The sequence below is a fragment of the Desmodus rotundus genome, chromosome 1 (assembly GCF_022682495.2).
Source record: "Desmodus rotundus isolate HL8 chromosome 1, HLdesRot8A.1, whole genome shotgun sequence".
Classification (NCBI taxonomy): domain Eukaryota; kingdom Metazoa; phylum Chordata; class Mammalia; order Chiroptera; family Phyllostomidae; genus Desmodus; species Desmodus rotundus.
Genome location: NC_071387.1, coordinates 28,082,024 through 28,108,181, shown reverse-complemented (window position 1 = coordinate 28,108,181; position 26,158 = coordinate 28,082,024). Strand labels below are relative to the sequence as shown.

The following is a 26,158-nucleotide window of genomic DNA, read 5'->3' as shown; positions in this document are numbered from 1 at the left end:
TGTCTTGGGGCAAGCTAAGTGCAATGAAATAGAAATCGCAGTTGCTTAACACAATGGCAGCTTAGTGCTCACTCACAAAGTCCCCTGTGGGTGCTCCTAGTGGGGCATGTTCCCCCAAGAAGTGACTCAGGGACCCAGGATGCTTGTGGCCTGTGACTCTGCCATTTTTTTTAAAGATTTTATTGATTTTTAGAGAGAGGGGAAGGGAGGGAGAGAGGAAGAAAAGCATCGATGTGAGAGTGAAAATAAGTTGCTTCTTGCATACCCGACGGGGGACTGGCCTGCAACCCTGGCATGTGCCCTGACCGAGAATTGAACCGGTGACCTTTCGCTTTGCGGGATGATGCCCAAACAACTGAGCCACACCAGTCAGGACTGACTCTACCACCTTGTGGAGTTAGGGCCGCCCTGGCATCTTCTAGCTGGTAGGCCAAGGTTGAGGAGGGGGGATAAGATCGTAGAAAGTGATGAACATCACTTCTAGCACATTCTACTGGCCAGAACTCAGATGCCCAGGTGGGTAGGGCCTCAGAAACATGGTTTAGCTGTGTGTCCAGGAAGGAGAGGAAAACCAGATGGTGGGGAGCACTGACGGTTATATCACAGGTCTTGCCAACTAAAGGTTGCCACTGCCCAGGGAACCCCCCAAAGGAACCCCAGAAAGTCGCTTTGGGCTTTGTGGGTTCTGGATGTGGACCCACTGCTTGTTGGCTGTGAAGCCTTGGGCAAGTCCTCTTCTCTGTCTCGGCTTCTTCTTTCCTATCTGCAAGTGTGCTTATTGAGTTAGTACCGGGTGACATGGTAACACCCTTCTGGCCTTACTTCTCAGGACTCTCTAACCCATTTGGGGCTGCCGAACAGTTTTTAACCTCCCAGCTCTCCCTAGGATGAACCTTGAACTTCTCTGTCATATATTTCTCCCCAAAGAACACAGAAAATCAGGTGTGGGACATCCATGATGTGTCAGACACTGTACTGATACTTCACACAGCTCCTTCACGTCATCCTCCTCACCCTCAGAGGTGAATATCAGACCAGGAAACTGAGGTCGATGAGGTTAAGTAAGCTGCCCATTGTTTCACACCTTGTAAGCGGCCCAGCGGGGACTTGAGCCCAGCCTGTCAGGCTCTGTCAGCCAGTCCAGGTTTTCCCTGCCACACCCTGCGGCCTCCAGTAAGCACCTTCATTGTAAAACGTTTTAGGCTGCAGCACTGCCCACAGGGTTTGTTTGGCCAAAGCTGGATCTCAGGCCCGGAGAGAAAGGGCCGCACAGTGCTCTAACCCGCACCTGTCCTTGAGGAATGGCCCGTAACATCCAGGGGGCATTTCTTCACGGGACCTTCGGTCTCCTAAGTCAGGCAGAATGGGTGCCCTGGAGAGGGGCAGCTGAAGGCTAAGGCAGACTGGGAGAGTCTTGGGTTACTGGTTAACCATTTAACTAACATCTAGTACCATGGGAAACACTGGTAGTTAGCAATGTTGGCCGCGGTCTGCCACAGATGGCCATGGGGGCTGTTCCCACCACAGCCCTGCTTGTGCAGTAGGGGGACACCTTCTTTAATTTGCATAAAGGTGCCATATTGGCCAGCTGTGGCCCCCATGACTACTGTAGGTTATAATTCCCTTACAAACTCCCTAGAGCCCTGTTACTCATGGCCCATGGACCCGCAACGTCTGCATCAGCTGGGAGCTTGTTAGACATGAAGAGCTTTAGTCCCCACCCCAGACCTACAGGATCTGCATTTTGACAAGTCCCAGGTGACACTGATGCACATGGACGTTTGAGAAGCTCTGCAGTAGAACATACCACCTAGGAGCCTGTGTCCTGTTAACTCCTTCTGTCCTTGCTTTTCTTTACCTAAGAGGGATGTAGTCTGGGTACTTTACACACAGGGCCTGTTCCAACTCAGTCTTTAATTGCCATTCCCAGGGCATGACTGTCTCTGTTAGTGGCAGCAGGAAGAAGGGCCCCAGGCTTAAGCCAGTTGTTCCCCAGGAGACAGGGCAGACTGCTACAGGAGGGAAGGTGTAGCCTGGCGGTAGAGCTTGCTCTGTGAGCGGCATGCATTGCACGCATCCCAGATGCCAAAAGGCACGAGGGTTCCTGCAGGAGATCAGAACAGGGCAGTGGCTCTGGAAGCATGTGGATGTAGCAAGCTGACCTTGGAATTAATAAGATCCTGGGGTTAGGGTCTTCTCTGGAGAACTTGGGTGCCAGGCCAAGACTCTGGTCCTTAGGGACAGGTAGGAACAAGGCAGAAACCAGATCCTGGATCAGGTTATCAGGACGGGCTGGCATGAGGGGTGAAGCAAGTTTGCTTCATTGTCACCACCACCCACAATGGCAGGTGCGGCAGCCCCATCTCCCTGGCCCTTGAGTTTCTGTTCTCCTCTGATCTGGTCGGTGTTTGTTTTGCCTCCAGGGGCCCAAAGGACCACCAGGACACAAAGGAGAATTTGGCTTCCCTGGACGGCCTGTAGGTGTTGGTGCTCCTCGGACCGGATGTAAGAGAGGACATGTCGGCCAGGCTGGCCAGTGGGCAGTGGGTTTACTAAGGTGTCTTCTGTGGGTTTCAGGGTCGCCCAGGACTGAATGGCCTCAAGGGTGTCAAAGGAGATCGAGGGGTCATGATGCCGGTGAGTGCCACAAGCCCTGCCCCAGCCCTATACCACCCTGGGGACAGAGCCCCAAGGCCAGTGTCCAGAGGAGGGGTGAGAGAGTGCCAGAGCCAGTGAGCGGGGCTTGTGGGCAGAATGTTCAGGAATGCTTTTCTTCTTCCCCCATTGCCACTTCCCAGTGTCCTCCAGCCCAGCCCTGTCCCCCAGCTCACTCTCGGGAGGGCGTCTGCCACCAAAAGCACCTTAGTGGAGCGAAGTATAAGCTTCCTCTTCCAGACCCCTGAGACGGGGCAGGAGACACCACGTGAGCATGCTCGGGAAACCTGGTTTCAAATCCCAGGTCTTCTGACTCGGGTGACACCCCTCCGTGACACAGTCCCAGGGGGTTTGCATGCCACCAGAGGCTTCATAAATGCTTGTGAGTGAAGAGCAAAGGTCAATCAGCTACGCAGCTGGGGCCTCACAGGATGGCAGACACTGCACGAAGTGCTTTTAAGGACAGTCTTGAGAATAAGTACTGTGAGAGACCCTCAGTGGGGTCCTTGCTTTGTTCAAGAGGAAACTGGGGTCTACAGATGTTAAGTGACTCACTGAAGGCCACCAATCTAAGACACGAATGCAGCTCTAAGTCCGTGGCTGCTTTGATTCACACCACACTGGACGTACATTTGCATGTCCAGGAACCCAGAAAAGCAATTTTACTGAAGCTTTAGGGAACTAACTCATGGTCATCAAGCCTGCTGGAGCCGCTAGGAAAAGCAGACAGTGCTGCCTTCACTTAGGATGGTCAGTGCCGCTGGGGAGTGGGCTAGACTCCTCACGCCTGCGGCCAGAGCCCCACCCCTCCGGCTGCAACATCCTGCTCGGGATCCAGAGTAGAGGAGGAGACGTTGTGTGTGTTATTAAGGCCAGACTGAACTGGCTTTGAAAGTGACTCTGCTACCTAGCAAGAGTTTTGCTTTTACTTTTGCATTTATGAGCACTCTTCAAGGTACCCTAATGCCTGAAGGACCCCTGCCTCACTTGCTGCTCCGAGCTAGGGATGTGCTGATAGAGAGAGAGGTGGTGGACTCAGTATCGGCCTGGGACTGCCCTTGTAGTCAGAATTTGGGCTCCAATCTCAGTTCTGCCACAAGTTGCTGTGTGGCCTTCAGCAGGTCACTTCCCCTCTCTGGGCCTCACTGTCACCACTTATAAACCAGAGGTGACACTTGTTGCTCTGCTGTCTTCCACATGGCTTGTTGGGAGGATGCAGTAAGGTCATATATGGTGTCTGTCTGGAAAAAGTCCCACCATTGTTAATATAAAGAGGGTGGTGTGCACAGTCTCAACGTCAGTGTAACCTGGCAGCCAAGGAGAATGCGCATGCGTGAACAATGACGACTTCACTGTACTCGTCAGTGGGGCTGCTAGATGCCATGGATTGACCATGTGTACTGTGTGGTCATCACATTCAAAATGACTGAGTGTGTACAGCATCAAATCTGCGTCAAATTTTGCATTAAGCTTGAACATTCCTCTGTAGAAACTGTTCGAATGATCCAGAAGGCCACAGCTATAGGCAACTGGTGATTGGCAGCTTCATCACAACAATACCCCTGCCCATGCATCAGGTCTCGCACAGAGTTTTTTGGCTAAATATCAAATCACCCAAGTGACTCAGCCCCCCTCCAGTTCAGATTTGGTGCCCTGTGACTTCTGGCTTTTCCCAAAACTAAAATCTTTGAAATGGAAAAGGTTTCAGACTGTTGGTGAGATTCAGGAGAATATGACAGGGCAGCTGATGCCAACTGGGAGAACTGTGTGAGGTTCCAAGGTGCCTACTTTGGAGGGGACTGAGGCGTCATTGTCCTATGTACAGTGTTTCTTGTATCTTATATCTTCTTCAATAAAAGCCTCTATTTTTCATATTACATGGCTGGATACCTTCTGGACAGACCTCATATGTAGACAAGCTCAGTAGAGAGGACTGGCTTACCCATGAGATAAATTAATTGGCTTGAGAGGACCCTCTTTTCCACGTTGTGTCCCCTAAACCTGGGGAAAGTATCTTGCAGCTGCCTCTGCATTCACAACCACCTGAACTCAGGAATGGCATTTCTTTACTCCCTTTAGGGCCCACCTGGCTTACCTGGTCCTCCAGGCCCCCCTGGACCACCTGGAGCTGTGGTTAACATCAAAGGAGTAAGTGGGGGGATGGAGGAGGGCAGAGGCCTTTGTGGGGAGGCAGGCACCAGAGTGACCTAAGCCTGAGTCAGATGTCCTGATGGCCTCACTTCTCTCGTTCTCACTTCCTCTTCCCACAGGCTGTCTTCCCCATACCAGCCCGGCCACACTGCAAAACGCCCGTAAGTAACATGCAGCCACCGCCATAGAGAGCAGGCTTTGGCACAGAGAGCAAGTTGGAGAGGGCGATCAGTCTTTGTCTTGAGCCCTTTCTGTCCATCAGTGTCCTCTTTGATGTCTTCTATCACTTACATAGAAGCCCTTAAGCGGCTAGAAGCTTCTAGATAACAGACCTCAACAATGAAACATACTAGATCTTCTAAGGGGACACAGGCTGAAAGTGTCTCTTTTAACGCAATCAAAAAGCAGTGTCTTTTGTTGTTGTAACCATATTAGGTTCTTGCTTGGAATGGTATAATAAGAGAAAATAGGCATCTTTAGAATGTAGATGAGACACAGACACAAAAAAAGCCATTTCAACCAATGCTCTTTGCATTGGCAACTTTGGGCTAAAATCTGTAACTGTGCTGGCCTTTGCCAGCTGCCATTACTGCCCAGCACACAGCCCGAGAGGCAGATTCTCTCCCTCTCCTATAATAAAGAGGCAAACTGCGACTCACCCAAGCTCACTGGCTTGTCCAAGGTCATGGGACCAACTGAGCTGGAACTGTTACTTAGGTCCCCTGACCACCAGGCAGCAGGTGCAAGCACTGTGACACTGAGAGGTCAGGCATGTGACTGGTCACCCAGCTAGTCAGTGACACTGTGCCTTAGGTCTCACCCGAATTAGGAGAATCCTGTTTCTTCTGGGAAACCCAGGAAGGCTGGGCCTCTCCTGTGCACGAGCATTAGTCACACAACCGTGCCTAACCATTCTCATTCATTCAGCACTTACCGACTGAGTCCTTACCGAATGCCAAGCACTCCGCTAGGCCCTGGGGACATGGCGGGTAACTAGACAGGTCTCTGTTCTCAGAAACTTGCAAATTACAATTTAGAAATAGCCCTTAAAAAAATGAATTCATGAAATTTCGTGCAAGATTCCTTGAAGTGGGCTCACCATTGGTGCCTCTTGGGGGCGGCGGTGCGGCTCGGGTCAGAGGCTCTGCAGTGACACCAGTTGGCTGTGGGTTTGCCTAGACATCTGTCCATGTCTAAACGCTGAGGCACCCGAGTCTGCCGCCCAGGCCCCCGGAACTCTGGCCGGGAAGGCAGAGGACAGGACCTACCTGTGTAAGGTGAGCAAGGGGCCTGCTGGCTCCCAGATCTACGTGAGGACAACAGCCACCCAGGTTGCGTTTCTGTCCATGGCCTGGAGGGAAACATAAAATGCCAGTGCTGGAGAGCCCCTCTGGAGCAGCAGCCGCATCCCACCTCTGACGGTGCAGAGGGGAGACTGCAGCCCTGAGAGGCGAAGGCCCCTCCAGGTCCCACCATCAGGTAGGGCCCAGAAGGCCTCCCAGATAACACCATGGCACGTTTCTGATGGACCGACCATGGGACAGCACTGGACGAACTTGGGACTGTTGTAAAAAGTGCGACCATAATTGTCATGACCTGGACTTGGACCCTTTGCAGTAGCCGTGGCCCTTGGGGGTCGTGAGGTTACTTAAAAGAAGCCAAAGATGAGATCAGAGCATTTTTGCTGAGTTTTTGATTTCATGCTGCTGGACTGCGCGGGGGGCTGGGCCCTCCACGTTTCTGGACCAGCTCTCAGAACGGACACTTGAAAAAGAAACGCTTCCTTCCACGTCCAGCATTTCGTAAGCCCCTTTCAATTTGAGCCACTTTCCCAATTTACAGCTCCTGCCTGGAGTGGAGGGACTTTATCAGCAGAGCTGCAAGACAGCAGCCTGGCGCTACTGCCTTCATCCTTAACCTGGAAATGTTTTTCCTGGAAGACTTCCCCACCCCTCAGCCCCCGTGACCCCTGGGCAGCTTGTGATCCTCCACCCAAAAGCACAGGGGAATCCTGGCACCAGAGGGATCGTTCTAACTCCACGTGTCAACTGGGAAAAGGGGGAAGGTGGACTATTAAAAGCATGGTTACAGGTGGATCTGTTTTAATAGGTAGAGAAAGGCATGAATCTGGGAGTGAGCTGGGAAGGAATATTATCTAGAACAGCTTGGACTCCAGACCCCTGGCACTTAATATGAAGTCCAGAATAGCCCTCCCAACCTGATGAAAAGCACTCCCACCCCATTCATTATGCTCATCCCTGACCGTACACAGTAGCCAAACTTATGGCAGCCCAGCTGACTGCTGGGTACATCCTGGCCCGAACACTTGACCTCTCACAGGAATCAATCCTAACTGATAGAAAAGGGACCAACAATACTCACAGTTGGGCTCCCCCTTTGCAGAGCTGTTTGGCCCGGAGGCCTCAGTCAGTCTACCCCAGCCTGGCTACCTGATAGGTACCTCAGTGGAAGGTGTGGGATTCCTGTGCATTGAGAGCCACTGGGGAGCTCAGGGCTGCTGAGGACCCCAGAGCCAAAGGAAAGCCTGGCTCCGTGACATTGCTCCTCCAGCCACATGGCCCCCAGGACAGGGGCCAGTTGCTCCCTGTGTGTGCAAACACCAGGACAGGGTTTACAGTGTATGGCCTTGCCTTTCTCTCTCTCTCCAGGTCGGTACTGCTCATCCTGGGAACTCAGAACTCATCACCTTTCACGGTACACGCTCCCTTCTTCATCTTATGTTTTTCTGGAATAGTTCCAGACTCTTGTGTCCCTTCTGGGGTGGTTTCTACTTGCATGTGGGCATAGGCTGGGTGGTCAGGGAGACCTGGCTGCATGTGTTAGAAGGGGGACTCACAGTTGAGCAAAGGCCGTGGGACTGGGCATCTCTGTTTGGTTTTGTCACCCATCTGTCTGTTCTACATGTCTTGGCTAAACCTCCTAGTTAGCAAGAAGCACCCTATTTGTCCATTCATTGGTTAGTTTGTTCACAAAACGTCCACTGATAACCTTCTCCTTGCTTCATGCTGTCCCACACACTGGGCTGACACAGGTGAATCCTCCACCATTCCTGCCACCCAGGCCCTTAAGCTCTGGTAGGTGAACATATTTTAAAAACCACTACAATGCAATCCACCAAGAGCTAGTACAGGGCAGGGTGTGGGAGCTCAGAAGACCTTTGCTGCAAAGCGTTTTGGGGCTGGCAGCATCTTCATCTCCTAAAAGCTTGTTAGAGATGCAGAACCCTCCACCTCACGGCAGCCCAGCTGCATTTGAACAAGCTTCGTGCAGCAGAGTATGATGAGAAGCCCTGGCTCCGAGCATTTGATCAGTAAATGCCGATGAGGCAGAGGCCTGCAGCCACTTACCTACCACACATCAGAGAGTGGGAAAGACCAGGAAACTGAGCATGCAGGCCAGCGCTCACTCTGATCTCTGTCCCCACACACCCTTAGGTCCCTCCTACCCCGTTTTTTTTTTTTTTTTTTGAAATCCTCACCCAAAGATATGTTTATTGATTTTAGATAGAGAGGAAGTAGGGAGAGAGAGACAGAGACAGAGACAGAGACATCGATGTGAAAGAGAAACATCGATTGGTTGCCTCCCACACGCACCGTGATGGAGGATGGAGCCCATGGGACAATGCTCCAACCAACCGAGCCGCCCCACCAGGGCTGTCCCCCTTTTGCTGGAGAAATCTGAACACTTGCAGTTTAAGTAGGGGAAGACTTTTTTCCTTTCCACTACTGACCTCTGTGTGAGCTCTGTCACCCCTGGCCCGCCAGGTGGTGGTCCCCCTGATGATATCTGGCCCCATGGGTTTTCTGTCACTTTGGTTAGAAAGTCCAGGCTGTTTTCAAACTCTACGCTCAGAGCCAGTTCAAGGCTTTCCCTTCCTCCTGCTGCAAGGTGGCCTTAGGGAGGAAGGGTGGTTGTGGCTTTGCTTTCTCAGGCCCCCAGTGGTTCCGCTCCCTAGCAGAACCTGGGTTCTTCTGGGAGGAGGGAAAGGAATAGACCTTTCTGGATGCAGCCCAGTGAACCAGTGGTCCTACATGCTCGTGGGTCTAGTCCTGCCCCCTTGGCCGAGCAGCCACATGGGCAGTGGTGAGCTCACTGTCCTCTTCTCTGGGTGCATCACTGTCTGTGGTGTCACTGTGGTCGGGTGGAGGCCCCGAGAGCCCTACTCTCCAGGTCCCGGCTTCAGCAGCTCCCCCAGGTCAATGAGGCCTTGCCAGGTGCGACTGCATCTCCCCCTGACCCCCTGCCAGCAGCTTCATGCCTCCGCTACATCCCTTCTCCCGCGCTGGGAAACCTGAGCCCCAAACTTCATCTACGCTATGTGTCCTTGTCCCTAGGCGTGAGAGCCTTGGTTGGTTGATCTTTCATACTGCTTGGGAACCAGGAATTCAAAATCTAGTCTCCACCACTCATCAAGGCAGGGGAAGGGAATAATCTCTTCCTAAATGCCGAGCTCTGAGAAGGAGTTCATGCCTGTCTCCTTTATAAAGAGTCGGGGGAGGGGGATACCTGTAGTGTCAGTTCTGCAGAAAGGGTGCTTTTCACAAGCCCTGTGGGGAGTGGGGTGTCACACAGCTGGCATTCTCCCAACTTTGTCCATGGATTGCTTAGCCCCCTGCATTGTCCTCCACGGGCACTCCTGAGAGATCCCCTCCTCCCCTGATGCCACCATGCTGCACGGGCACAGCTGAGAGGGGACTGCAAGCCTGACACGGTGTGGAGCCTCGGGTGTGTGGGTGAAGCTGTGGGAGAGAGTTACCTGGAGCTTCTGCTGGGTTCCCATGATGCACTGCTGCATCTTCATGATGGTGCTTATTCCATCCTGCCTCTAATTATCTGTTGCTGTGTCTCTCTCCCCTAGGAGACTGAGCCTTTCAAGGTCAAGGTTATGTCTGCTGCATCTACCTCTGTCTTCCCCATCAGTATCAGTTAGCAAAGGATTTAACACCTGCAAATAGGCCTTTGTTTGTTGCAAGGACTTTGCTGAAAGGGCTCAGTTTGAAAAACTTGTCTCAAAAATGTTTTATATAGGATAGAAGTGATTTTCCTTTTTTTTTTTTTTTTTTTTAAATGTGTGTGTATTTGGTGGCAGGGGTTAAAGGAGAAAAAGGATCTTGGGGTCTTCCCGGCTCAAAAGGAGAAAAAGGCGACCAGGGAGCCCAGGGACCACCAGGTATTTCACACCTTGGGCTAGATGCTACCTTTGATTGTTGATCCTAGAAATCCAATGGAGGCAGAAAGGAAGACTAATTATATGGCCACCCTGACTGCAAACTCCACAGAATTCCAGAGACCCAGCCACAGGTCACATGTGTCCAAGCTGGAACGTTGTCAGGAGAGACCAGAAGTTCCAATTATTCATGCTTCATGTGCAAACTGAGGCCTAAAGAGAGTCGGGGACATGCCCAGGACCCCACAATGTCTGGGATGGGGGTCTGGGTCTGCCCCAAGCCCAGTACCCACTCTGTTAGCTAAACCAACGTGGGGCCAATTCCACTGGGAAATAATCATGGTTGCCAACTTGGAGACTTTTCTTTTTAAATTTCTGAGATCATGATCACGAATTTTATGAAGCCTTCCTTTTTCAGGCCCTCCAGTGGATCCAGCTTACCTGAGACATTTTCTGAACCACTTGAGGGTGAGTATTCTCTTCTAAATTTGGGCCTCTGTTTTCAAGATCGTGGACTTATGTTAGAGCCTGGTTCATTTGACTCTGACTACATGTCCTTTGTTCTTTGAATGTTCTCTGCTTCCAGGGGGAGAATGGAGACAGGGGATTCAAAGGAGAAAAAGGAGACTCTGTCGGCGATTTCTCTGTGTCGGGGCCTCCAGGCCTGCCAGGAAGTCCAGGCCTGGTTGTGAGTAGTGACCTCTCCATGTCACTGTCCCAAAGTCCCCCTATGTGACTAGGCAATTAGAGAGTCAAGGGTCGGTCGTAGCGCCACAGGCTGAGGCAGGACTTGGGTGTCGGCCTCTTGTTGACTGATGGGGAGCATGGCTGAGGCCCACGGAGGACAGGGAGCTGGCCAAGGCCATGTAACTACTCAGGTAACTTCTAGGTCATTAACTCTGGTGCCTTATTCATGTTCGTGGTGGAAAAAATCGCTGAACATGAAGAAATATCAATGATGAACATGTCAGGTAATGGAGGCAGAATGGAAAGTGAGGGAGATATCTTCAGGGGGGCTATTCGATTCTTCTGAAATTTCATCAGAGAGGGAGCTCTTAGATAGGCCTTGGTATCCTTAGGCTGACACGTTTCTCCAGGCCACAAAAGAGAAAATTGAGTGATGCCTCTAACAAGATTATGATGTGAGCATTGACCCTCAGGGACCATAAGCCATCTCTGGTCCCAGAGCTTGCCGTGAGGGTAGACCCAGCGAAGCCAGGAGGCCAGGATTCCACTTCTAGCCCTGCTGCTAACTGGCTTTGAGGCCTTGGTCAAGTCTGGTCCTCAGTCTAGGTCTCTGTTTCTTTATCTGTGAACTGCAAAGGCTAGACTAGGTGATCTCTAGGGGCTCGTCTGAATTTGGGGCTCCCTGGGGTTCTCTGGAGTGTCGTTCAGCATAATGACTGGGCTGCTGTTCTTTAAGTCGTATGCCACTCACATTGTGCCCCAGACTGAGGCTAATGATGGCAATAGCTGGTATTTTACTGGCTTCTTACTGACGTCATAAAGAGAATAGACGGGACGTCTAGTGATTAATGGTGCTTTTTCTCTCCTGTTTCTGTGCACTTGCCTTGACAGGGCCAGAAAGGGGAGGCTGTTGTTGGGCCCCAGGGTCCCCCAGGTGTTCCTGGCCTGCCTGGGCCCCCTGGCTTTGGAAGACCTGGTGCTCCTGGGCCGCCAGGACCCCCAGGGCCACCAGGACCCCCAGCTATCCTAGGAGCAGGTTAGTACTGTGAGTGGTGCCCTCATCTATGCTGCTGCTGTGCTCAGGGTCACCTCATCCGGTGGTGCGCCAGCCACACCGATGAAAGGCTGTTTCCTGGGTGGAGCTTGCTTGCATCTTTTTCTTTCTTTCTTTCTTTCTTTCTTTCTTTCTTTCTTTCTTTCTTTCTTTCTTTCTTCCTTTCTCTCTTTGTTTTCTTTCTTGAAAAATTGAGATAACTCACATGCCATAAAATTCACCCACTTAAAGTGTACAGTTCAATGGTTTAATACAGTCACGAGGTGGTACAGCCATCACCATCCCAGTCCAGAGCATTTTCATCCCCTCAGAAAGAAACCCTGTGCCAGTTAGCAGACACTCCTCTTTTACTCCCCTCCCCAGACCCTGGTAACCAGTGATCTCCTTTCTGTATCTGTCCTGTTTCTGTATCTTTCTGTGTCTATCGATTTGCCTGTTCTGGACACTTCATATAAATGGAATCGTGTGTTCTATGGCCTTTTGTGTTTGGCTTCTTTCACTTAGCGCAATGTTTTCAAGGCTCATCACATTGTATCACTTTTTATGGCTGCTCAATATTCCATTGCGACGTTTTGTTTATCCATTCATCAGTTGATGGACATTTGAGTTGCTCCCACTCTTTGGCTGTTATGAATAAGGCTGCTCTGAACATTCAGGTACAAGTTTTTGGGTGGACTTATGTTTTCACTTCTCTTGGGTATGTACCTAGGAGTGGAATTGCTGGAAAACACATGTTTAACTCTTGGAGGAACCTTATCCGACTCTTTTCCAAAGTGGCTGCAACAGTTTGCATCCCCACTGGCAGTGTACAAAAGTTTCACTTTCTTTTCATCTTCATCAACACGTGTTATTATTATATCTTTTTTAAGTTCTAGCCATCCTAGTGCATGGGAAGGGATATCTCATTGCGGTTTTGATTTGCATTACCCTAGAAATTAAAGATGTTGGTACCTTTTCATGTGGGTGGAAACTTCTTGACTGCTTTGCCCAAGCCTGGGCCATAAGGAACTTGAGGACCAACATTGATTCTAATTCTCCGTGTACAAGTTCTTTCCCCCATTGGTGCCTAACTTCCTCAAGTGAAAATGGGTGAAACAGAAGAAAATCTCCATTTGCCAGGAGTACCAAGTGCCAGGGACTCTGCTCGTCACTCTACTACACTATTCTATTGAATTCTCACAAAGTCCTTCAAAAAAAAGTATCGCATCCCCATTTTGGAGGTGAGGAAAATGAGATCTGGAGACATTTGAGAACCTTTCCAAGGTCACACAGCTCCCAAGAGGTCCCAGCATGTATAGGACCCAGAGCAGTGTAGCCCTGAAGCCTGTGCTCTTCCCACTGGGCCGTGGTCGGAGGTAATGCTATGAGCAGCAATAATAGCATGACTGCATCTTTTTTTGGTGTCTGGTTGGCGTGAACCAGGTGTGGTGGAAACACACCTGGGAAGATACCTGCAGTGTCTGGGGCACCAGGGAGAAGTTTACATAGGACATGCCTTCGGGGCTGGGGCTTTGACTTCATCTTGGATCTATTGGCTGCAAGTGACAGAAATGTAACTCGGGCTAGATCAAGCCAGAGGGAAATGTCTTGGATGTGAAGGAAGGGGTGACCTGTCCATTTGTGAGAGGGGCAGACCTGCAGCAGGACCTCGGCCACAGCCATAACCAGAGCTTCACGCCCTGCGAGAATCCTCTGGCCATCTCTTGGCTCAGCTTCTCTCTGTGTGTGAGCTTCATGTTCCTTTACCACAGACCACATCCTCTTCATGGTGGCAAGGAAGGCTACTGGTGACTTACGGCTTCTATTGTGAGCTGCAAATCTTGGTCTTTCTTCTCGGTTTTAGTTTGAAAAGTCCTGGGATGGAGCACGTCCTGGGAAAGGATTTTGATTGGTCTGAGTTGGGCCAGGTGCCCAATCTTGGACCAGTCGGGCTAGACTGTGGCCAGGAGGTAGGATCACATGAGAATATGGCAGCTCCTTCGGGAACCAAATGGTTGTAGAGGTGAAGGGGAGGATCCCAAGAGAAGGTGAGGATACAGGTCCTGCAAAGAAAGAAGGTGTTGGGTGGCTAAAACCATAGGTGCCTGCCCACTCAGCCTTGAGGGCCAGCAGGGATTATGGGAGGGGGAGGGACAGTACGGGGTGAGTACAGGACGCAGAGAATCTGTTGCCCATCATAGCCCCACGCTGGGGGTCCCCAGGACTCCTCACTCAATAGAACAAAGATTGCCCCTCACACTATGTACAGCAATTCACGGTTTACAAAACACTCATATTCATGATCCCATTTTAGCTTCACAGCAGCCTTGGGAAGGAGATGGAATGGGTACTCTTGATGCTGTAAAACTCACTTTGTGCATGAAGACACTGAAGCTCAGAGAGCTTAGGAGACTTGTTCAAGGTCACTGAAGATGCTAGCTAGTAAGAGGCACGGCTGGGCTCCAAATCCGAGTCCTCTGGCCGGCTCTCCCCTGGACATTCATCACCTATATTATGGTCAAGCCCCGTGTCAGAACTGCAGATTTACTTACGATGACCTGAAACACCTGAAGCAGTAGTTTTACTGGGACTCGTAGAAACATCCTTAACTCAGCAAGAGCCTCGCAGAGTTTTGGAGGGGGCAGCAGTGGGAGTAGGAGATTAGAGAGGGAGAAGGAGAGGAAACGCTGTAATATTTCTCTATGCTTGCCTAAAGGTGGAGCTTTTTGTTGGGGACCATAAGGCCCTTGAGAATTCAAGGGTGTGCCCCAGGGAGTGCCTGCAAATGCCTTTTTCTAGGGAAGAGGGCAGTGGCCTTGACCTGATTAGGCGGGGCACTGTGACTCTTCAAAAGCTAAGCACTCCTGGCTGAATGCTATACAATTTGCAAAACACATCCCTAGTTTGTCTTTTCCTCAGCTCTCACCACAGCCCAGTGAAGAAGAAATGCCTGTTTCCATTTTGCAGATGAGGAAACTAGACTTCAGAGAGCTTGCTGTTTCCCCAACATCACATAGCGGAAACCTGACCAATCGGGGACTTGAGGCCATGTCTCCTGGCCCTCAAGGAGGGCAGGGGCAGGGTGCCTGTCACTTCACTGCCTTGCCCTCCTTCTGAAGCCTGGCACCTTCTCTTCCTTTTCTGAGTCTGCTGTATCTGTCCTGTAGTTACCTGCTTGTCTCCTGGGTGAAGTAAGTTGTAGGAGTCAGGGTATTTTTGGATGTGAGTGACAGAAAAGTCAACTCAGACTGACTTAGACAAACCACAGCAGCAAAGGGGATTTATTCACTTGTAAAACTGAAAAGTCCTGGGCAGGGCTTCATCCAGTGCTATATAATCAAGAAGCCCAGCTCTGCCCTGGCTGGGTGGCTCAGCTGGTGGGAGCATCATCCTGTATCCTGGAAGGTCGAGGGTTTTGATTCCTGGTCAGGGCGCGTATGGGAGGTAACCGATATATCTCTCTCATCCATGTTTATCTCTCTTTCTCTCTCATCAATAAACTTATCCTCAGGTGAGGATTTTTTAAAAAATAAAATTATTTTTAAAAAAGAAGAAGTCCAGCTCTTCCCCAAACTGGTCCACGTGGCTGAGTCCTATGCTGGGTCCACGGGGCCCAAGATTCAGATGCAAGCATCCACCCTTTGCAGCGCTTCGACTGGGGTTGCACACGCTTTCCTCGGTGACCAGCTAACAGCTGAGGCATTTTGCAGAGTGTGTGCCTTTTTCTAATTTCTCTTTTCTGCTTTGTCTTAGCTGTGGCCCTGCCAGGCCCACCCGGCCCTCCAGGACAGCCTGGGCTTCCCGGATCCAGAAACCTGGTCAGTGCAGTGGTCAGTGTATGTCCACTCTCTGCTTTAGAGGCGTTTACTTAGCACTTTGGCCGTGTGGCGGTAGCACTGGTGCATCCCACAGACAGAGGACATTTATTACCTCTTTGGATGACTTATTGAGTAAAAAGATACAGAATACCAAATCACTTATGATTTAAGTGGGAGCCTTTTAATCCTTAATTCACTGAAGTCTAACTGGAACCGATCATATTACATCCAAACACATAAGCACGAGAATATAAACAGCATCATAACAGGCCTCCTCTGCTGTGTCTCGCACGCTCCCTTCCCCGCAGGGCCCCTTCCCAGCAGGGCTCTGGAGTGCCCAGAGGTTATTAAGAGGCACCAGCAGAGGGACACAGACCTCACCAGGGTGTTGGGAGTCCTAGGGATGTTCTGTGATCTTGGTGGGCTTTTAGTTGGGGAATTGGGCTGCCTCGTGAAAGAACAACCCAGCAGATGGTAGAATTTTGAGATTTAGTGCCTTTGGGAGATTTCTCAGCCGTTCAGAGGCATGCAGTCATCATCTTCAAGGCTAGGTAAAAATTAATTTTTTATAACCCTCTTCCATTGGAATGAAAAATAAAAGCTCTCTTAGCTGTTATGTCTTGGAGACTTGCTGCTTTTCGATAGATTTTTGCAGCTTTTATGTCTGGGTATGCCAAGATGGCTCTCTAACCTTTGGCAGCTTTCTAGACGCAAATGACGAACGCTCACTTTCCAGTGGGCCTTTAATATGGTAACTTCCCAGCAAGGCCAAGGAGATTTCAGGCCTGAGTAGCATTGTTCTCTTGCCTCGTTTCTTATTCCAAGTGAAAACAAATGTGGAACTCTTTAAGGAGCAGCATGAAGTAACACGTTTAACCACTGAGCAGCTCACACAAATGGAAGTGGCAAAACTTACCGATTATTTTGCTCAAACCAGCACCCAACAAAGGCATGTCTACAGCTTATCGGTGTCTTTATAATCACAGAACATTATCTTGGTGTTTTAACATAGCTATTCTAATTTAGAGTTGTGTTCCAAAGTAACTCTTGTCTTCGTTTTATCAAAAAGGCTTTCCTTCAGTTATTGATGGACTTACATAGGGCACAATCAGCCTGTTCGTTGGCTGTGAGGGGACGGCTCCTGCTGGGCTGGAGCAAAGGGCCCGTTTCTCAGGCGGGCCACTGCCTCACGATAACCACAGGGTTTGGGATGTTAAATTACCTGACAGGTGACGGCCTTTAGCGACATTGGCGACATGCTGCAGAAAGCGCACTTGGTGATAGAAGGGACGTTCATCTACCTGAGGGACAGCACTGAGTTCTTCATTCGTGTCAGAGATGGTTGGAAAAAGTTACAGGTAATTCTTAAACACGCTTTAATAAAACTGCTTCCAAATACCCTCGAAAAATAACATTCTACTCCTGTAAGTGTTATTTGTATGTTTTGAAAGTAAGCGAACAGGTTCTGGTTGTTTCATTTTCAATGTCCTATTTTTTTCTTAAAGCTGGGAGAACTGATCCCCATCCCTGCCGACAGCCCTCCACCCCCTGCACTCTCCAGCAATGTAAGTCACTTGCTTGCCTTACATCTTGCTCCTTCCTCCATCAGCATTTACTGAGTCCCCCTTGGTATCCTGCTCCAAGCTCCCCAAACGCTGGACAGCCAGCTCTGCATGCTGTGGTATCTACTGGAAGCCCAGGAATGAACCAGTGCTGACAGAATGTTCTCACTGTGGAGTGGAGGGAGAACTGGGCCCAGGGGCTGGAGATCTGTTCCCATGTCATAGCTGCATCCTCCTGGGCAAGGAGCTTTCCCTCTCTTGGCTTCAGTTTCTTCACCTGTGGTAGCGTGGTCAGTGTAAGCAATTTAAAGGAGCCATTTAATATCTGACACTTGTAAGCAACTTACACTGGCCGTTTCTTAACCCTGCAGCAACGCTTTGAGGCAAGTACTATCACCCCCATTTTGCAGATGAGAAAACAGGCCCCAAAGAGGTGACTTGCTCTGTTCAGTGAATGGGTCTTCTGCTTCCCCAATTCAGTGCTCTTTTTAAAACACTTGAGACTATTCCCTTCCTTTCTGAGGATTATTTTTTCATTCAAGCATGTAACTCTTCCCAGTTAAAGTGGCCCAAAGACCATGACAAACTAGTTACAGTATCTTCTCAAAAATCCTTGCACTTGGACCTCAATGTATGCTGAAGAACAGATTGGATGAAATGAAAACACTCAGAACTCTTTCTTTTCCTTTTTTTACATCATAGCCACATCCGCTTCAGCCTCCACTGATGTCTGTTTCCAATGTCCATTACGAGAGGCCTGCAGTAAGTACAAGTCATGCATTTGCTCTGCAAATGCTGAGTGCATGTCTACTATGCGCTAGGCCCCACGCTGGGCACACAGTCCCTAGCCTCAGGATGCATGCAGACTAGCGAGAGAGGCAAACACAACAGGTGACTGCCATACAGTGGGGTAAGTCGTTTGGGTGAGGCAACACAGGATCCTGGAAGTGTGAGGAAGGTCGAAGAAGTCTGCCTGCTTTAGAGGAGGTGACCCCTAAACAGACCTAAAAGGCGGTTGAGAGCAAGAGTAAGTCAGATGGGAGGAAGAGAGTGGGAATTCCAGGCAGAGGGTGTATGGAACTGAGGGAGGCAAAGAGGAGTCTGCACATTTCTATAGTTCTGAGGATTTCAGTCTGGCTGAAGGAGTCGAGTTCAAGGCAGAAGGGAGGTGTTCAGTCTGCAAAGGGCACGAGCTAGTCATCAAGAGCCTGTAAGGCGAGCCAAGGACTTTGACCTTCACCAATGGGTCAATGGGGAGCGATGAAAGGTCTTAAGAAAGAAAAGGGTATTATGGGATTGGCACTTCAGAAATTATCTTGGGCACAGTGCACAGAGGGACTGGAGGGGACCGGACCAGGGGGGGCAAAGACCAGTTAGGCAGCTGCTCTGCTTTCTGGACTACGATTGCAGCAGTGAACATGTGGACAGGTGGGCAGATTGGAGAGAAATTAAGGAGACAGGATGGACAAATTTGATTATTGACTGTATAAAGGGCTGTGTGGATGAGAGGGCTCAAGAATGATGCCCAGGTTTCTGCTTAAGTAACTGAGTGGTGACAGTTTCCTTCCCAGGGCCATTTGCAGGAAATACAGCTGTCGTCCCTGCTATTAGTCTGCTCCACTACCTCCACAGACTGGCTTCCTCAGAGGTCTTTCCTCCTGCCTCCCTTCCACCCCCGCCCCAATGCACAGACGCAGGCTCCATCTGCAAAGCTCGCACACCACTTTGGGTTGCCGTGGCACTGATTCTGGCCCCGACTCAACGTGATCTTATAGCAGCAAAGCCTAGTACTACCTGACTCAATTCAGAGTTGTGAGAGATAATCTGTACGGGTCATCTTGGGTCAATCGCCCACTCCCAGATGAATCAAAAAAAGCCAAGGTTGCCTGGCCTGAGACCACTCTTTTCAACAAGTGTCATGGAGGCAGGGTTCCCGTTCCGATGGGGTAGTAGGGTTCCCAGTGAGAATCTCTATAGTGAGAAGAGATTGGACCATGAAGAGTGCCGCCCCCACCAAAAAACAGGAACCGATGAAGAACTATGAGAAAGAGAAGGAAATGGAGATGCCATAGCCAGAGAGGAGGAAAGAACGCCAAGCAAGGTAGACGCCAACCGTGTCAAATGCCTCCCAGAGGTCCACCAAAAGAACCAAACGTGTCTTTCAGCCCTGGTTGGTGTGGCTCGGATGGTCGGAGTGTCGTCCCATAAACCAAAGGGTTGCAGGTTTGATTCCTGGTGGTCAGGGCACACACCTGGGGTCTAATCCCTGGTCTGGGCATGTATGAGAAGCAACTCATCAATGTTTCTTTCTCACATCAGTGTTACTCTCCCTCCCTCTCTCCCTCCCTTCCTGCCTCTCTAAAATCCATAAGCGTGTCCTTGGGTGAAAATTTTTACAAAAGAAGAACTAAAAGGTGTCTTTCAAATGTAGAAGCCAGAGAAAAGCATTCTCATAGCCCAGAGAGATGCCAACAAGAGCCTAGTTGGCTGAGGAGCCAATGGGGGGTGAGGTGAGGAGTAGGCATGCATAGGTAACCCTTCAAAAAGGTTAGCTGTGAAGGGAGAAGTTAGGGCAGAGCTAAAGAAATTTTAAAATAATATTTTATAAATTCTAGTATATAAATTCTATATATTCATTGTAGCAAGGTTGGACAATCAATAGCAATACGAAGACTGAAGAAGAAAACACTATATCACCTATAAGTTTACCGAAACCACAACCATCCACAGAATCACCACTTAAACATGTTAATTATTGTAACATTATTGCCTTAATAAAAATGATACACATTCATTATAAAAACATCCTAGCAGTTAGAGAAATACAGACCTACATGAGAGCGGAAAAGCCCCTGATCCCAGCGTTCACAAACAGCCATCCTTCCAGACATTCGTCTGTGTCTGTCCCTAATGAAGGAGAGGTGCAGACGGGGGCAGTTAGAGGCATGAAAGGAGGCCCTCGACCACTGCGCTTTCCTAGGTGTCCCCGGGATCAGAGAAGCCAAATGCCCTCAAGGCTTCTCGTGACTGCCCTTTGGTGCAGGCCCCAGAGAGTCACTGGTTGGAGGGTGATGAGACTATAGGGCCTCTCCCCTTGGGTGCCACTGTCTGCAGATATGTGAGAGGGAGGGAGAAGGGTCAGTGGCAGTGTAGCCAGGTGGCCAGGGCGTGGGAGGACCAGGGTTTATACATGGGGCTGGAAGTCTGGTGGCCTGGAGGTGGCCATGGTGAGCGAGCATCGTGCGGGAGCCTCCTCCCCACCCCAAGGGCTGGGAATGTGGGAGCATACAATGCTACTACCCGGAGGGCTGTGGGGGAAGCCTCATTTCTGTGTGGGGGTGGGGGGTATGGGGGGGTCATGCTGGACTCTCCCTAGCGTGGTGATAAAGGCAGAAATAGGGATAGATACATAGAAAGAAACTGGGGAAGTAGCAGGCCTGGAGTCTGTCCTTTTTGAAACGGGGAAGGAAAGGCCAGGAGAGAAATGTACAAAGGAGTGCAGGGATGCATGGGGCAGTCTGGACATCGTAGTTCATGGCCAGCTGTGGGCACGTGGCTGCACCCATGATGAGCAGAAGAGCACCAGTATGGTGCACTTGGCATTGGGAATATTCAGACCCGAGAGGCAAAGCAGAAACGGGGAGAGATGCACCGACCACCTCCTGCCTCACCACATTGGGGCTCATTTCCTGTCCATCGGTTTAAAATGTTTTAAAGTATTTTTCTTTTCTGGAGACTTGAGCCCCGGTGTGCACCAGCCCTCCCCAGCTCTAGGCTGCTGAGATAACGGTTGTTCCTGAGATGAGGTCGAGGAGGGAGGTGACCACTGCTTGATTGTGGAAGTATTCCAGAGGGCACACTAGAAAGGGCTGGGGCAGAAGGCTAGGTTTGGGAAACAAAAGTGTGGGTGAAAACTGACTGTGAAATGGCTTTTATTTTGGCAGCTGACCAACATGGCCAGCACATGAGGCTAGAATGACTGCATGACCCCATGTTTCCAAAAGCATCTCTCCCAGCAATCTTAGTAATAACTGTCACGACCTTCTCCTTTTGATGTCTTTTCACTCTGGCCCCGCGGGGCCAGCCCCAGGCCTGCTTTGGAGGTGTAAAAAAGGGCAGGAGGCAGATGGCTTGTTGTAGTTCTGGCACCCAGGACCAAAGCCAGTCTGAAACCCTCCTGGAAACTGAGCTAGACCCAGGAGTCTCCAATGAATGGTAGGCAGGCGGACTCAGATCTCTGAAGGGTTTTATTCTATTTTGTCTTCCTCATATATGGGAGAGTTTCCCACCATTTAGAGTTCTGCAGAGAGCTGACACAGGCTGCGTGGGAGACCCGAGCTCTTCCTCACTGGAGGTGGCTGAGCTGGGGCTGGAATTCCATGGGCAGACAGAGGTGCAATAAGGCTCCCTTGACTGTGCCTTCCACTGTAAGAAAGAAGTCTGGGATCTCCTCAGGAACCTGAGATGGTTATGAGACTTCGGGTTTGCCCTTAACTCTTGAATGGTCTGCCCTCTCTCATTTTCTCCAGCTGCACTTGGTTGCTCTGAACATGCCATTTCCTGGGGACGTGCGTGCGGATTTTCAGTGCTTCCAGCAGGCCAGAGCTGCAGGGCTGTGGTCCACCTACCGAGCATTCTTATCCTCCCATTTGCAAGACCTCTCCACAGTTGTGAGGAAAGCGGAGAGATACAGCCTCCCCATAGTGAACCTCAAGGTAAAAATACGTGTTGTCCTCACCACCTCCTGGATGCACGGGCCTCCTCAGGGACTGCAGGCAGTTTCTGCTTTCTGACATCATCCGAAGGAGCTGGTTGAGGGCCCAGCCTGTCTCTGATTGGCTCTGTGACTTTGAGTGGGTCACTTTCCCTCTCAGGCATTTAGTTTTCTAATAACATTCACAGGAGCCCCTCCTGCTTGGATGGTGTGACTCAGGGAGCAGGCGGGAGGAAGGAATAATAACCTCTGGCATGCACAGAGCCTTAAATGTTTACAAAGCGCTTTACAGTCATTATCTTAATAGACACTTCCAATGAAAATGGGAGCTCTTCTTTTGTCAGATGAGGAAACTAAGGCTCGGAAGAAGAGAGAAGTTTGCTCAAAGTCACTACAATCTAGAATTAGTTTCCGTGATTCCCCCCGTCTGGGGTGCCTGGTTCCCCCTGAGGATGCCTGCCTTCTGTGGCACAGGGGCGGAGGTGCACCAGAGAACAGATGATAGGCATGGGTCCCAGAGCAGAGATACTTTGTCCTGTACCGTGGTTTGGCGTCCTTGGCACATCCAAGCTGCCAAAGCCTAGAAGATATTTCTCTGCCCCCGTCTGGGGTCAAGATAAGGCCTCATAGGGTCCCTCACTGGCACAATTATACCATGGAAGCAGCCAACTCCTTTAAAGCTACAGAGGGATAGCTCGGTTATTGCTCACACACACCCTGGGTCCCGACCTCTCACTAGATCTCAAAGGTACTTTGAGACCATCTGGTGTCTGGGACCCCAGTATTCCAGTTTGGGACCTCGAAGCTAGCACATTCCATCCTGACCCTCCATACACCCAGCGCTCTCTACCTCTTCCCTGGTCTGCCCCACCACATCCTGCCACCCAGATTATCTGTGTGCTTAGAATACAAATAACTGGAGGAAACGGGGCTCCTTCAGAACAAGGAGTAAGAGATTTATCTCCATATCACCCATAATGAGGACTGGCACAAATTGAAGCTCAGTAGATACATATAAAATTTTTTAAAACAATAATAATAAAATAAAGATGTAAAACATACTTCTGATGGGGACAAGTCTTTCTATACATATCATGAACGAAATTACCTTGAGAAATAAGACAGTAAAACCAAAAGAATTCAAGAATGGATGATAAAATCAAACCACAAACATTTCCTGAGTTCCCACTCTGTCCAAACTCTATGATTGGGGTTGGTGGCTTCAGTGCAAGGTGACATCTGGCCTTAAAGAATGAGTAAATAGCTAGTCCATTTGCAGGGGGATGCTATGATGCTTCTAATGTGGCATTTTTGTCTCCATAGGGCCAAGTACTCTTCAATAATTGGGACTCGATTTTTTCCGGCCATGGAGGTCAGTTCAGTACACATGTTCCAATATACTCCTTTGACGGCCGAGACGTGATGACAGATCCTTCGTGGTAAGTAGGGGTGGAAGCCTCAAAGTATATGGTATGATAGACAGTTTTAGAGACATTCTAATCATGGGAGGCTTTTGTCCGCTGCCCCTCTGTCGTGTTGTCAGCGGTGAGGCTGCTGAGGGCCATGGAGAGGGCCCTGGCTTTGGAGCCAGGAGACCTGGGCCCAGGACCTTAATATGGAACCTTCGACAAGGCACTTCTGCTCTCTGAGCCTCAGCTGCCTCACCTGTCAAATGGGCAAGATAATCATATCTATCTCACAAAGTTGTGGAAATAGAATAAGTGAGAACATCTAGAATGCAGTAGGCACTTCATAAGTGGTAAATAATGCTACTTTTGGTGATCCTTGAACCCTATGCGGTGAGCTGCACTCAAATCCTTTGAAAACTATGTGTGCTGTTAAGAATAGGACAACTCGGCAAACCTTTCCCCAGCATCTACTCTATGTCATGCCTGATGCCAGGCCTGGAAGGCACAGTGATGAACCTACATGGTCCCTACCATTATAGGGCTCACCACCAACAGGGGAAGACAGATACAGACTGACCGTGATGCTAGACAGAATGCTGTAAGTGTAACATGGGGAAGCAGATAAGATGATAAGAGCACAGAGAAAGTATTCGCCGAAGCCTTCCTGTAAAAGGAAGCATTTAATGGACTTTGAAAGACGAGAAAGAATCCCTGATCAGAAAATGCAAGAGAGGCTGTTCTAGACTAAGGGGTCTCATGAGCAAAAGTTCAGACTCACACAGCACAGAGTACAATTTGACAATAAGGACAGGCTGGGTGCGGGCGGATCGCAGTGTGTTCAGCTAAGTGGAGAGAGCACAGAGATGACAGACTGTCAACCCACGGAGGGTTCGGGGCTTTGACTCGATTCACTAGACTCAATGCCGATTTGTTCACTGAGATGCGCCACAAAGGAGAAAAAGTAACAGAACAAAATTACTTTTCAGGCCCCAGAAGGTCATTTGGCACGGCTCCAGCCCCCACGGGGTGCGCCTTGAGGACAACTACTGTGAAGCCTGGCGAAGCGCCGACGTAGCAGTCACGGGATTGGCCTCCCCGCTGAGCACGGGGAAGATTCTGGACCAGAAAGCATATAGCTGCGCTAGTAGGCTAATTGTTCTCTGTATCGAAAACAGTTTCATGACAGACGCTAGGAAGTAATGACCTTCCTATGATCCCGAAGAGTTTCCCAATTTTCCTTATGTGAAGAGTTGACACTGAAATCTAAAAGGTTTAAATGTTGTAAATATTAGTTTTTTTAATTACACGTTCATCACAACAGCAACCAAAGAGAACATACCTCAGTACACTCAAAACTGAAGACATCAAGGGCTCAGATCAAAGATAAACATCTGATCCATGTACCGGTGCTAGATCCCGCAGGAACTCCGTGCAGTGTGAACGCATCCAACACGGTTAGCAGCAAGTCGAAAACCAAGGTCTTGGCCTTCTGCCTCCTGCATCCTTCGGAAAGTAATGTCCTCCTCCCACCATCGTTGTTCCATGTAGGATGTCCTTCATGTCTTCCGACAAAGTCAGTGTTTAGAAATGTTACCCCCTTTTAAGTTATGTGCAGACCAAATGCTTTATTCTTTAATGTACACCTGTCATTTGCAACTGCTGTTCATATAAAGATACAGAACTGCTCAAATGATCCTGTTTGTAGCTTCCGATATTATCAGACTTTAATGTGGTGTTTTTCCCCCCCTAAAATACTGCCATCGTGCTTTAGGAGTTTTATATTTTTGCTACAATCATATTTTAGTGTAGCATCTGTTTCTACCCCTCTGACTTGCTGGAAAAGGTTAAACTCCCAAGTTATCCGAAATTAGAAAAGAAACCCCTGACCCTCCACCCTGATGTTGTGACTCCCATTTGGTGACTCGTGAATGATACTGCGACTGAACAAACAGGTTCGTAAGGATGGATTTTCCGAGATACCTGTATCTTCATGCTGTATACTTTGTTTTTTTCCATGTAAGTGAACATAAAAACATCTTTTCCCGGGGCTTTCTTTTGTTTGACGCCCCCCACCGCCCAACATCCCCCAGTTCCCTGATTCTCTGCCACTGGTGTGGATGTGGCCCTGGGGTGGGTTTACTAACCGTGTCACTGCCACTTGTGTCGTCCTCCGGCGACGATCAAAAACCAGGAAGATTTTCCCAGCATGCTCATCTGCTCCTGCTTGTTCTCTCCCACTTCGGGGCTGGGCAGCGTGGGGCGGGCAGAAGAACCCTGGTGTGGGACACAGGATGAACTGTGACTCTCTCAGCGCGTGACTTTGGACAAGTGTGCCTTTTTCTCTCAAGAAGGTTGGGAAAATAAGCATAATATCAGCTCCCAGTTATTACATATCGTACTTGTTATAAGCCCCATTTACCTTTCCTCATAACTTTGCAAGGTGGGTATTTCTATCTCTACTTTAGAAATAAAACCAAAAAGTTGAGGGTCAGGAAGTCACTTGTTCCAGGTCACACAGCTCGTGGGCTGGCTGTAGACTCAGGGCCTGTCTCATTCCAGTGCCCAGGATCTTTTCAAAGAGCCACTGTGCGAGGCTGCCTCCCCTCTCCCCCCAGCTCCGAGTCCGACTCCCTGCCTCTTGGCTTGACCCTGCAGGAGAAACAGCCTCACAGGCAAAGGGCATGCTGGAAGGCTTCCTCCCATTCAGCTGCGCTCAGTAAGTCAGCAAAGTGAATCTGCACAAATAGTCCTTGAAGTAGGAAGGAAATTGACCATCCCCCCCCCAAAAAAAAATCCAGAATCTCCACTTAGGGACTTCCTAAATAGAGGAGCGATGAGACTCTCTAATGAGTCATGGAATGAAGACAGTTATAGGTTGGAAATTCCCAGAGGTGGAATGTTGAGGACCAGGCAGCGACGGGGGGCTGGGGGGTGCCTGGCC

The 26,158-nt window shown here is 49.8% G+C and overlaps 1 protein-coding gene across 2 annotated transcripts in view; it reads left to right on the top strand.

The window, feature by feature from the left end:
- COL15A1 (collagen type XV alpha 1 chain) overlaps positions 1-25,256 on the top strand; it is a 95,172-nt gene extending 69,916 nt beyond the window's left edge. For both annotated transcript variants that reach the window (XM_053922292.1, XM_045195269.2), the window contains 16 exons: positions 2,424-2,477; positions 2,578-2,637; positions 4,735-4,803; positions 4,926-4,967; positions 7,476-7,521; positions 9,917-9,997; positions 10,413-10,462; positions 10,581-10,682; positions 11,573-11,717; positions 15,468-15,532; positions 16,762-16,890; positions 17,038-17,097; positions 17,797-17,856; positions 21,624-21,809; positions 23,132-23,247; positions 24,204-25,256. In XM_053922292.1, the coding sequence (XP_053778267.1) occupies positions 2,424-2,477; positions 2,578-2,637; positions 4,735-4,803; positions 4,926-4,967; positions 7,476-7,521; positions 9,917-9,997; positions 10,413-10,462; positions 10,581-10,682; positions 11,573-11,717; positions 15,468-15,532; positions 16,762-16,890; positions 17,038-17,097; positions 17,797-17,856; positions 21,624-21,809; positions 23,132-23,247; positions 24,204-24,417 (1,479 nt within the window). In that variant the 3' untranslated portion in view covers positions 24,418-25,256. The remainder of the gene's footprint in view (positions 1-2,423; positions 2,478-2,577; positions 2,638-4,734; positions 4,804-4,925; positions 4,968-7,475; positions 7,522-9,916; positions 9,998-10,412; positions 10,463-10,580; positions 10,683-11,572; positions 11,718-15,467; positions 15,533-16,761; positions 16,891-17,037; positions 17,098-17,796; positions 17,857-21,623; positions 21,810-23,131; positions 23,248-24,203) is intronic.
- The last annotated feature ends 902 nt before the right edge of the window (positions 25,257-26,158 follow it).